The 12,748-nt window shown below is 44.0% G+C and overlaps 1 protein-coding gene across 7 annotated transcripts in view; it reads right to left on the bottom strand.

The window, feature by feature from the left end:
- The window catches only part of NFIA (nuclear factor I A), a 429,987-nt gene that overhangs the window by 113,797 nt on the left and 303,442 nt on the right, over positions 1-12,748 (bottom strand). For all 7 annotated transcript variants that reach the window (XM_031969010.1, XM_031969009.1, XM_031969013.1 and 4 more), the window contains exons 5-6: positions 8,515-8,632; positions 756-883 (exon numbers count right to left, since the gene is read on the bottom strand). In XM_031969010.1, coding sequence (XP_031824870.1) covers positions 756-883; positions 8,515-8,632 — 246 coding nt within the window. The remainder of the gene's footprint in view (positions 1-755; positions 884-8,514; positions 8,633-12,748) is intronic.

The raw sequence follows: 12,748 nt of genomic DNA on the forward strand, positions 1-12,748 counted from the left end.
TGGTTTAATGGCCCTGAGATCCGGATTGCAATCCCACTGTGCCCTCTCTCAGAAGGGTGATCTTGAGCCTGCTCCTTAAACTCCAGGGTCCCATACAACACTCCTAAAATTTCAGAGCAATTTTCAATCAACCTTGCTGGGCGGTGGGAGGGTAAGAATTCAAAACTACAATAAATGCACAGATTCAGATCCAAGATGTACACAAGACCGTAATTTTACCAACAATTGGCCCAAGGTTTCAAAGATCATGGTGTCCAATTTTAATAATTAAAAGTGGAGGGAAGGGGAAATTATATTTCCAAGAATCCAAGCTATGGATTCCAACCCAAAGGGCTCTTTCTTATTTCCAACTACCGGTGAAACATCAGATCACTCTTTTACCAGGATTCCTTACAGACCATCCAGAAACCACACCGGTTACACCTTAAGGATCTAGTAGGACACTGGGTGGTGAGGTGAGGTAGGTGAAAGCAGATAAAGCCTTGAATGCCGACTTTAACTGTGATGGGACTTCAGCTGAATTGTGGTGCCCCACCACTGGGTTGCCATGTTCTTAAAGGGGAAGTCTGTTCTCTAAGCACATTCCCTTGGCCTTCCCCAACAGAACCCCAGATAAATAAATAAATAATGAATGAATGAATGAATGGATAAAATAAATAAATGGGAAGGACCTGCGCTGCCGTCTTCCTGCCACATGCTCCCCCTCCCAAACACGGCCCACGCTCAGGCCTGCGGCAGCCGCTGGCCACCTTTACCTGGCTCGACTTCATGCCATCCGCTGGACTGGCTGCCGCTGCCCGGGGAGCGTCCTTGGCTAGTGTAGAAGGGCTCTTCCCCAGGGCTGTCCATTTCGTCCTCCACAGATTTGAGGCGCTTTGTCGAGCTGGAAGAGTGAAGGGAGACACGTTAGAATGCAAAGCAACCACTTCTCCCCGTGGACCACCTTATTCCAGGCTCAAAAAGGAGGGGCGGGAAGGAGTAATTCCTGATTCGCTCAGTCAGTCATTCATCAAACATTTTCAAAATCCCTGCTAAGGGCAGAGACCTCTGCAAGGCACTAGGGGTAAGCGACACCTTGACATAATCCTTCACTAATCAAAGAGGGCTGCTAAAGGGGGTGGGAGATGGCCCTGGACCTCATGGAGGGTCCATGAGGAGAAAAGAAAAGCATCTAATATGCATTAATTAAATACCTATTGTGTAGTATTCTAAGAAGAGGAGAAGAGGAAAAAATCCCTGCCCTCAAGAAGCTTGTATTGGGGGAAAGGGGACCGATGAGAAATATTCAGATAAATAAATATAAAGTAATATTGGGTGAAAGAGAACTAAAAATAGGTAGTTCTCTGGAACCTTGAAGGAAACTACAGTTTCTAACTAATGGTGAAAAGGGTCTGGGGACCACTGCATGCAAAGGCATGGAGGTGGGAGATGGGAGTGTCATGTGTGAAAAACAGCAAAAATGCTTTTTTGGCTAAACTGTGGAGTGCGTGAAGGGAATGTAGCAAGCAGGCTAGCATGACCGAAATGGAAAAAGCGTGAGGGGGAAGAATGTGAAATCTGCCAATAAAGATAGATTGGAACCAGACTCTTGTGGGCTTTAAATGCCAGACTAAGTTTCTATAAATATGATCAACCAATCAACAACCAACAAGCATTTATTAAACATGTACCGTTTGGAAGATCCTATTCTAGATGACAGGAATAGAAAGACAAAACTGAAAGGCTCTGCCTTCCTGAAGGCTATATGGTGAGTCGTAAGAGATACCAAATAACAACTATTTATTAAACGCCAACTATATTCAGAGGCAATGGAAGAAATACAAAGTTTAGATAAACATGGGCCCCTGCCCTAACAGGTTAGTAAGGACATACCATGATACCATCAATAATACATAAATTATGTGTTATATGAATCAGCAAGCTGTCCAACGGAGCCCTAAGGTATATTTGAAAAAGCCCTTTGCATAGTCCCTGGCATACAGTAGGCACTTAATAATTGCTTATTTCCTCCCCCCCTTTCCTATATGGAATCTGAAGGGGAAGAGAAGGGCAGGGACATTTCCATGTTGGGAGTCATCCCTGAGGGAAGACTTGGACTGAGGATTCTTAGTCCGTATAAATCTCAGGGATTCACTTTACTTATAGAAACAGGGATGTTTCTTACATGAGGGCAAGGAACTGGCCAGTCTGGCAGGAAGAAGTCAATGATGCTGACAAGAGGACATGGCTCTGCCCAAGTCACCAACATCACAATCCGAGTCCCCTCGGCCAGTACTTAATCAGGACCCGCACTGATCAGAACTGGCTTTTTCCTGAATTTTCAGTGGGTGGCAATGTGACATGGGCCCCCTTGAAGGGCCTAGCCGAGGCATTAAACAACTAAAATGAAAATACTAGTTAAAATAATGGCAAGGAATAGAGCCGCCATCTTTAGAGAAATGGCTCCACGGTATATTATCCAAAGCATAACTATCAAAGGGCTCGGGCTGAAGGAGACTGGGAGCTCTTGAAGACAAAGTCAGGGAAATGTGAGCTCTGGGAGAATTTGCCTCTTGGGCAAGGCTTCAAGTCCAGGTCTGGTGACATTTATAGTTAGGTTCCAGGCTACCTTTCCAGACTGGTTCCACGTGACTCCCCCTTTTCAGTCGCAATTCCCCGTATTCCATCTCCCACCCCTGCGCATTTGCCTAGGCTGTTCCACACGCCTGGGATACACTCCTTCCTCATTGCTGCCTCTTGGGATTCTCCACTGCCTCCAAGTTCAAACCAAAGGATACCCTGGAGAGGACGCCTTTCCTAATCTTAGAGTCTCGGGCGTGGTCTAAAACCCCGGCCATTGGTCCTGATGATCTTCACCACATGGCACTCCATCTCCTGACTGGCCCCTCTGCTCCTCTCCACCTCCTGGATTCCCTAAAGTCTCGGACCCAGTTTCTCCCATTACGGAACGTCCTTCTCAATCCCGCTCAGCGCTGGCCCCTTCCCTCAGAGCCGGCTCCAATTTATCGTGCATAATCTGCTCTCACAAAGCGTCTGATGTCATCTCTCCATTATCCACTGGGCACCTGGAGACGGGGGCAGCTCAGGGCTTAACGTGGAGCCTGGCCCAGCGAGAGCTCCACGAGAATTGCCTTTACTTGCACAAGAAAATGGCAATTCCCTCAAAAGAAGGTAGGTTATTTGCAAGACAATATTTTCATTTTTATCTTTGTATCCCCAGTACCCATTACAGTGCCTGGCACACACCAGGTCCCATATGAGTGTTTGTTCATGTGGATATACATCAAGAAAGTGCTTTTTTCCCCCCTCAAACTGCGCTGTAAAATCTGAGGGCAATTAAATGCAACAGATCCCCAGCTACGGCTCTTGGGGCTATAGACCTTTAAATAGTACTTGGAGGGTTTGCAAAGGGCTTTCCAGACATTTGAGCATGGTACACTAAAGAAATGGCATTAAAGGAACAGTGATCTCCTTTTTACAGACATGGAAATAGATTGCAGGGATTCGTCTGGCCTTACACATCTGGGAGGGGTTGGAACCTATCTTCCTGATTTCAAATCTGACATTCAAAGGATTATATATTTAAAATACTATATATATATATATATATATATATATATATATATATATATATATAATTGAGGAAACTGAGATCTGGAGAATTTAAGTGACCTGTGCAAGGTCACCCAGATAGTAACAGAGACAGAATTTAAACCCAGATCTTCTGATTACAGATTCTACATACTTTCCGTGTTGTCTCCCTTCTGGATTACTCTGCGTAAGGACTTTTGTTTGGGGCTGGGGAGACAAAGGTGAAAAAAGTTTCCATTCCTGTCCTCGGACAATTGCAGGACAGGAGCAGTATTTCGTGATTTCCCTCGCTTTTGCGGCAATCTGCCCGAATATGCATCAGACACGTGTACGAGCGCCCAATGGATGACTATCTCTCTGTAAAGTTCAGCTTCCCTAGGCACTGATAATTCTGCTGACTTTATGTGTTTAAAGACTTTTTTTTTTCCTGGAGCCCAGCTAGGAAGAGGCTAATGAGAGAAGAACAAACATATTACTGAGTTATTAACTAAGGAGGCTGTTTATAATTAGCTCCTCATCAGGGTTAGCTGTTTGCAGAAGAGCACGCGGACGGCTGCTGGGCTTCGGGGGGACGTTAATAACCCGCCTTTCTCCAGAAAGTGAAGCCCGAGGCGCCAAGAGCCGGGACCCAGTCCCCTGGATGGGAGCGCCCCGTATGAGACAGAACAAGTGGCACGCTGACTCTGGGCCATGAGCGTCCGCATCTGCAGCCCAGGCCAGAGACCTTCCCTCCCGACAGCGAGCGCGTGCCGTCCTCCACCTCACGGCCAAATGAACACATTCACCATCGCGCCATGGCAAGAGGGGAAAACAAAAATACCACAGATCCGCCCCCCAGCCCCCCAAAACATTGAATTTGACCTGTGCTTTCGGGCAGTTTGTCTGTTCTGGATAACTGGCATTTTCAATAGCTGAGAATGCGAAGAAGCATCAGCTGGGGAGGCAGAAGTCATCACGTTTAACCTTCCCTCTTCCCTTCTCCAGTAAGATGGAAATCTATAAGGGTAGCAGAACGGAGGGGAGGCTTGGCTGTCAATTTCACTTCCGATATTGGCCCCGGATATCGATTAGGCAAAATAAAGAAAATATGGGCTCGTGGATGGCAAAAGGTATGCAAAGACAAGGGAAGGAACAGGATTCACCTCATGTGCGGGAAACAGTCCTGTGAGTCGCTATTCCCCCCAAATCGGGCAGCTTAGAATGGAAAACTTGAGCCCCTCGTCTTGGAAGGAGGAAACCTCAGCCCTGATTTTATAGGGTTATATAACCACTTATATATGGTTTTATAGGAAAACCCATTCAAAGGCAGGAACTGGGAGACCTTTTGTTGTTTTGTTATCTTGGCTGCCAAAAGAGCAGATATTTAATAAATGCTTGTTGAACTGAAACACACGGATGTCAAATTTCTTTCCGCGTCGTCACCTCCTCCACATGTTGTCACAGCCAATGCTCAAGTTTATTTAAAAAATAATATTATTGTTAGTTTATTCTAGAGATAGAGTTATTTAGAGTGGATAGAGTGCCTGGCTTGGATGGGAAAGACCTTCCTCTGAGCCGACTTGCTATCTGACCTCAGGCAAGAAATTTAATCTCTCTCTGTGCCTCAAACAATCAATATAGCTTGGAGTGAGAGCTCTATCAAGGATTTTGACTTATTTTCCTGTAAAAATCCTGCCTCCCGTCCAACTGTTTTCTTTTTAATTTTAGTTGCATTGGTTTTGTTTATGCAAAAATGATCCACTTTTATGTAATCAGATTCAAATTAGACCTCTGTGTGTGTGTGACCATCAGCAAGTTATGTTACTTTTCTGAGCTTCCCATCCGTCAATTTAACAGGTTGGACTAAATGGCCTCTAAGGTCCCTTCTAGTCTTAGATCTAGGAATGACTCGCAGTGGAGGGAATGGAAGGGGGTCTCCGTAGAATATCCCCATTTCCAGGAGGATTGAATCTCAGATCTTTCTTTTGTTTGTTTTCCCTCATTTCTCTGTCTCTTATGTAGACTACTTGTAGACAACATACTGACCTCAATATTCCTAGGAATTCTGATTTTAGCAGTGGTGGCCCTTCTTAACCCAATGCAAACTAGTACAAACTCTACAATTTGGTAGATCTCTGAACTAACTAATTCTCTCTCTCTCTCTCTCTCTCTCTCTCTCTCTCTCTCTCTCTCTCTCTCCTTTCCCTGGTCTTTAGGCATTACAAAGCAAGTTTGGTAGCATATTGCATTGTGCCATATTTGAAAATAGTTTCTGTAATGTTGTTATTTTATTGCTCTTTAAAAGTTTAATAGAATTCTCCTGTAAATCTATCTGGAGCACGTCCACTTCTAACCACCTAACCCTCCCCCATTTTGTAAATCCTACATAACTAGTTAAATTACTACGTTTGTATTTGGATTAAGTTTTCTATTTGCTAGCCTGCTTATTTGGATATTTTTGTAGATGATATTTTATTTTTTTAAAATCCTTTTTTTTCTAGTATATAACTATGTGTAGCATGTTCTGATAGTTCCTTTTATTTCTCTATTGTGATTTTATCATGTTCATATAAAAGTTGTTCTGATTTAATTTTACTCCATCTTCTTTTTACTGAGATTGGCTAGAAGCTTATTGGGTTTGTTAATCTTTCCCAAAGTCTTTTTTGTTTTCAATTTATTTATTTCACCTCTCATTTTCAAGATTTCTTCTATGTGGGACTTAAGAGGTTTTTGTTTGCTTGTAATGATTTAATTGCATATTCTGTTGATTAGTTCCCTATTTCTATTTTGTTAATGTATGTTACAAGGGCTATAATTTTTCCTCTCAATATTGTTTTACATGCATTCTAGAAGTTTTGATTTTTTTGTCTCATTATTACAATTATTAATTGTTTCTACGCTTTATTCTTTACTCCATTTGTTATTTTAAATGTTTTTGTTACATTTCCATGTGGGACTAAAATATTTTATTTGTTTTTGCTATATGAATTGCTACTTTTATTGTATTATTTTCTGTGTAAGACATTTTAATATTTAATTTTTTATATTCAAAATTTGTGGCTTCACACATTGTCTATTTTTATAAAAGTATCACATATTGTTGAGAAGTACATATATCATTTAATATTACCCTTCAAAAGACACTATAGGTATTTGGGGTCCAAATCCTCCAACAGTTCTGTTTTAGTTCCCTTTTGTTTATCTATCTGATAGATTTGTCCAGATCTAGGAAGGAAAATTAATCCTCTCACTATTAATCTGTTACCATCTATATCTTTTTTGCAATTCAATTAACTTTTCCTTTACGAATTTAGATGTTATGACACTTAGTGAGTATACATTTAGAAATAAAATTGGTTCACTGTCAATCCTCCTTTAAACATATGTAGTTTTCTTATCTCCAACTGATAGTGTGAAATTTTATTTTTGTTTTGTTTGACAGCATGATTGTAACTCTTGCCTTTTCAGATTCACCTGATGCAAAAACCTCTCATTTTTATTCTCTCTCTGCTTTTTCAGTGTTTCGGGTCGGGTTGGGTTTTCCATTCTACCTTCTGTCCACTCTCTTTCCTTTTACTGGATGACCATGGCTGAAGAAATGTATCACCCAGAAATCAATCTGGTGATCAATCTCGGTCTAGCAAAGATAGACAAAACAGTCCACCATTGGGTTTATTCTGGAAGGCTTTTATCTTTTTAGTTCCAGCCAGAACAGAAGTCCTTGCACAGAATTCTGGATCCCCTCCTCGCCATGATTCTACGAGGCCCATGCTAAAGGCACTTGAGTTTAATAGTGTCCTGGTGACCCTCACTAACATAGTGATTCACATTATTATTTCTTTAATTAAAGCCTCGAATGCTGTGATTCACTATTTGACCCCTTGTTGCTAAACTATTTCTCTCAATTTCCAAGACACTTTTATTTAATCCTTCTCTGCTCTCTTCCACTTTCTTGCTTTGGTTCCAGCTGTTCTCCTGGTTGGAAGTATCTCCCAAGCCATCTTCTCTTTAAACTTTACCCCTCCTCTGGGCCTGGATAGAGCCTCCCCCACTTTGGGTACTCCGGGCCCAAGGGAGACTCTTCCTCATCCATTAGCTCCTGCAGCATTTCTATCTGGAGCCCGTGACTTTGTTCTTTCTCAGCCCTCACCTGACATTATCTGGGTGCCTCCAGGCAAGTTTTGGGGCTCCCTACACCTCCATTTCCTCAGCCACCAAACAGGGAGGATAGTTCCCATAGCACCCACCTCACAGGGCTGTTGTGAGGCTAGAATGAGATCGGGTCTGTCAAGCATTCCCAGACCCAGAGCACGACACCGAAGGCTTCAGTGATTACTGCGGCTCTCTCCCTTTGGGGTGGGGGATAACGGCTCACATTTCCTGCGATTCCCCCCACCTTCAGTCCTGAGCACACAGTAGGCACTCGAGAGACACTGAGTTAAAACAAAAGTGGTTCTCGAACAAGGAGGGCACAGAATGGGCAGGCAGGAATGGGCTGTGATCTGCACTGTTGGAGGGATTGCCCACAACAGGGAAGTCACAGAGCCACTGGAGTGGGTGAGAAATTAAGCTGTTTAGACACAAAACAAAACTCCCTAAACTCCTCATCGCCACAGGAAGTAGCTCACATGCAAGCAAACATGATGCAATAATAAAAATGTCGGTGATGGTGACGATGGAAGGCAGCACGGTGGAATGGACAGGGACCAGTCTGGAGTCAGGGAGGGCTGGAGGCGGGTCCAGCCCCTGACGCTTACTGGGCGGATGAGTCTCCACAGGCACTTCACCTCTCACAGGCTCTCAGGCCAGAACATGCAGGCGACTGGCTGAGCAGCGGCAGGGGAGGGAGCTTCCACACTGGGAGTCCTCGGTGCCAATGGAATCCCAAGCCTGGCCCAACATCACAAGCAAGAGCAGCCACACACAAGCCCCCGACCCGCATACCTGGTTGAGGATGTACTGGGTAAAGACCTCCTCATGGCTCCCGGGCTCATGCTATAGTAGGAAGAGCTTTCCAAATCGGAGAGAGAGAAATTGGGGCCAGTTCCTGCGGCTATCGGTGCTGGAAGAACAAAGAGAAAACCATTAGATCCTGGGAAGAAACGATCGACAGTGATGGCTAATTTAGCACGAGCCCTCAGGTACCATAACCTAAGTAATCAGCCACGCGCTTGAGACGTGGAAGGACGCTAAAAAGGACTTTATTCTGGGAACTAGCTTTTCCTTTTCCTCATAGACTTTCCATCTCTCCTCTCAGTTCCAACTATCATTCCCAGCATTCCTGGACAGCTTTCAGAAAGCCATCCTGGGCCTGCAACTGTCCTGGAACGACCCTAACATGTCTCCCATATTGTTCCCTGGCTGCTTATGAACTTCTGGACTCGATTCAATCTGGGAAGCCTCTCCAACCCCTCGAGGGATATGAGAGATAAAAGCAGAATTGTCCCTGCCCTCGAGGAGCTTCCACCTAAACATGTCAACGCAGACTTGGCTGAGGAGATGGAAAGCAAGTGACCGATAGCAGGGGAGGAGGAGGGGGGGGACAGGATGCTGTCAGCTGCAGCAAGCAGAACAAAGAAGGAGAGGCTGAGAAAAGTGACTGCAAAGTCTATGTGAAAGAAACACAGAAAGCTGTTCTGTTCAGTCAAGATTCGTTTTTGCAAGGAAGAGAGCAATCGAGATTGGGGAAGGTCTTTTGTAGAATGTGCTTCCTGAGCTGGGAACTCAGGGTTTTATGGGGAAGGGCCCTCCAGGTATGGGGAAGCATATATATGCACACACACATACTGCACACGTACCTATGTGCATGGACGTGTGAAATGATCACACATATATGGATCAGAGCAGTTAGGTAGCACAGTGGGTAGAGTGCTGGGCCTGGAGTAAAAAAGAGCTGAGTTCAAATGTGACCACAGACACTTCCTAGCTGTGAGACCCTGGGCAAATCACTTCATAACTAAGATAGATAAATACCAGGAATATAAGGGATCCAATTGGTATTATAGCAAATAAGAAGTAATTATTTTTTCTATGGCACTTTGAGTTTTCCAAAATGTTTTCCTCACAGCAAATCTGGACCTCAGCTCCCTAAGTTATAAAATGAAGAGCTCTATTATCTATAAATCTGTGGAGTAGCTTGTATAAATTATTATCTCCATTTTGGGGAGGTGAGAATTTGTCCCCTGCCCAAGGAAGTACAAATAAAGCCTGGATTCAGAGTGAGGGTTCTTGCCTTCGGGACTAGTGTGTTTCCAGCCTTTGAGCAGGGATTTCTTGTTTCTTACCAAAGCACCTGGTAGAAAGCTGAGCCAACACCTGAAGTTCAATAACCAGTAGCCGGATTGAATCATAAAAGAAAGAAGAGTGGATTTTGAAGCTTTAGCATCTGAAGGCACATCTCAGCTCTGAATTTACTCCCTAACACTAAACCAATGAACCAATTAGTTAATTAACCAATCCACAATTTTACATTTTTTTATAGCTTACAAAGCCTCTTACTATTTCCAAAAGAACTGAGAATAATTTGTCCAATTTTATCATCCCATTCTCCAGAGGAATTAATAAAGTGATTTGCCCATGTTTACACTGATACAAATTAGAGACAGAATTTGAGCCTATTTCCCCAATTTTAGGCCTCACTTCATGTTGCCTTTACTTGAAATTTTGTCAAAACAAGTGGAGAGGAGAGGAGGGTGAGCCAAGAAGAGTTTTCTGCCAGGGACGGTAGTGGAAAGAGAAGGCTTGCAGGATCCAATGACACTGACTAATAATAATGATAATTAGTAATTATTAAATACTTATTATATACAAGACACTGTGCTAAGCTCCAATAATTATTTATAAAGGTATTATATATATAAATAACTATTTATACTTATAATTATTATCTCATTTGATCTTCACAACAACTCTGGGAGATAGGTGCTACTATTAGAAACTGACACAAACAGAGGTAAAGTTATACCATTTGAACTCAGAACTTCCTGACTCCAGAAGCAGCACTATGCACTGTGGTGCCTTCTAGCTGCTTTTTGGAATAATAAGCCTTTAGGAACGCACACTGAGAGACCGGATAGATGGGAAGAACAAAAACCCTAAATCAGAAGCCTGTGTGGCAGAAGCCCAACATATTTGTAGCTGAGATTTCATAAGTAAGTCTATGATGCTGCTCCAGAGGAAAGAACCTGCCCCCAAACCCATTCACTATTTTACCCACAAGTCTAGCAGAAAGACACATGGGCTATGGACACTTGATCAAATCAGGAATCACTGGGAAAAGAAATTAAGTCAGGAGGTAATTTAGGTCAAGAAAATGCAACTCTTCTGTTCCTTCCCGTTCCCATAATGTACTTCCTTTAAGAGAGGGACTGGGGGAAGGAGAGCAGGACAGTCAAATTAACTCATCTGATCGATCTGTGCTTCCTTCCGGACTTTCCTGACAGCCACTCCATGAGGCTGTAAAACTGATGAATTTGTGTGAAAGATTGGGGAGGGGTCCTGGGGACAGGCCTGCTGTAACCCAGACTCCTTGCAGATCCTGGAGGCGTAATGGGAACAGCTCCGGAGGGGAGAAGTGACCACATTGCGGTCAGCCAGCCTTGAATGGAAATCAATCATGCCAATATTGGTGGGTGCTGGCTACTCCAGAGCCTTCTGGATCCTCCTTGCCCAAAGCTTCTGGCCCGGGGAGCTGCCCCTGGACTACTCTGTGAGCCTCCTCTACCCTGGACTGCTCTGTGGGCCTGGACGTCCCAGCTCCTCTCAGATGGATGGTCTTGGCTATATGATGAACAAGAGCTGGAAGGGCCCCGAGTGGCCCAGAAAAAGAGACCGCAGGCTCACGGTCTGGAGGGAGAGGTCATACAGTGCCCATTTTACAACTGAGGAAACTGAGCCTGGGACCCCAAACGGGCCACCAGAATTCTGAGATAATAGGATCACAGATACAGATCTAAGGCCAACTCATTTAGTCTCCAATATTTTACAAACAAGGGAACTCAGGCCACAGGCAGGTGATCTCTTCCTTACACCCAAGTCCTCAGACTCCAAATATAATGGTCTTCCCACTGTGCTAAACTGCCCAGAAAAAGGAAAAGCGCATTTATCTGGTTCTGAGCAGTGAAGAAACACACACACATACACTACCTATGCACTCCTTGAGCTTCCACTTATTTGGAAATTCCTCATTTGTACAAATGAGGAAATGGACGCTCAGGAAGATCTCAATCATTTGCTCAAGAGGCAAAATAGGAGTCAGGTCCTAGGTCCCCTGATACTTCGTCTTCCTTCTACTAGGCATATTTCATATTTCAATATTTTATTCCTCTGACAAATGTAAGCTCAGTTAGGGGAGGATCCATCCACCATTTATATTTAGAGCTCTGGTGCTTTTTGGCAGACCCTTACTGACTGATTGCCTGTTAACTGACTGACTGATTGATTAAATAACGCAGGCTCACCAAAACCAAGTATTGGGCAACTTGGCTTTTGACTTTCAGCCTGCAACAGAGGGCTTATACCATCTCAGAGTCCTAAGTGGGGGCCTAAAGGGATGTGATGATCACCCGGAGGAAAGCCCACCATCTGCCTGCCTGCCTGACTGCCTGTTCCCAAGCCTGTCTCTCCCAACTTCTGTATTTGTAGATGTTAAATAATGCTGTCATAGTTCCCCCCATGACCCAGTCAGAGAGTGTGCTCCAGCTTCTGCACGGTCATATCATTGTGGATTTTCTGAAGTGATCTCTTCCTAACTTGGAGCTGAAGTCAAAAATCATCCCGACTCAATTCCGGACCCAATACTGGGCCAGAGGTTGGCTAGCTTGATACTGTTAGTGTTCATTCTCCCCAGACGGGATAATGTGGCACAGTGAGCCTTGAAAACTCAAATTGTGGGTAATGTATAGTTAGACTTCATATTTCAGAGATTGAATTAATCTGGTATGGTTAGCCTTCCAGCTCAGAGATTGAGTTAACCTGGTATGGTTAGCCTTCCAGCTCGGAGATTGGGTTAACCTGGTGGTAGTTAAGTCTTCAGGGTGCAGAGACTGGGTTAACCTGGTGGAAGTTAGTTTTTATGGTATAGAGATTGGGTTAACCTGGTGGCAGTTGGTCTTCATGGTGCAGAGATTGGGTTAACCTGGTGGAATTAGCCTTTGTGCTCCAGAGATTAGATTAACCT

The sequence above is a fragment of the Sarcophilus harrisii genome, chromosome 4 (genome assembly GCF_902635505.1).
Source record: "Sarcophilus harrisii chromosome 4, mSarHar1.11, whole genome shotgun sequence".
In the NCBI taxonomy this organism is placed as follows: domain Eukaryota; kingdom Metazoa; phylum Chordata; class Mammalia; order Dasyuromorphia; family Dasyuridae; genus Sarcophilus; species Sarcophilus harrisii.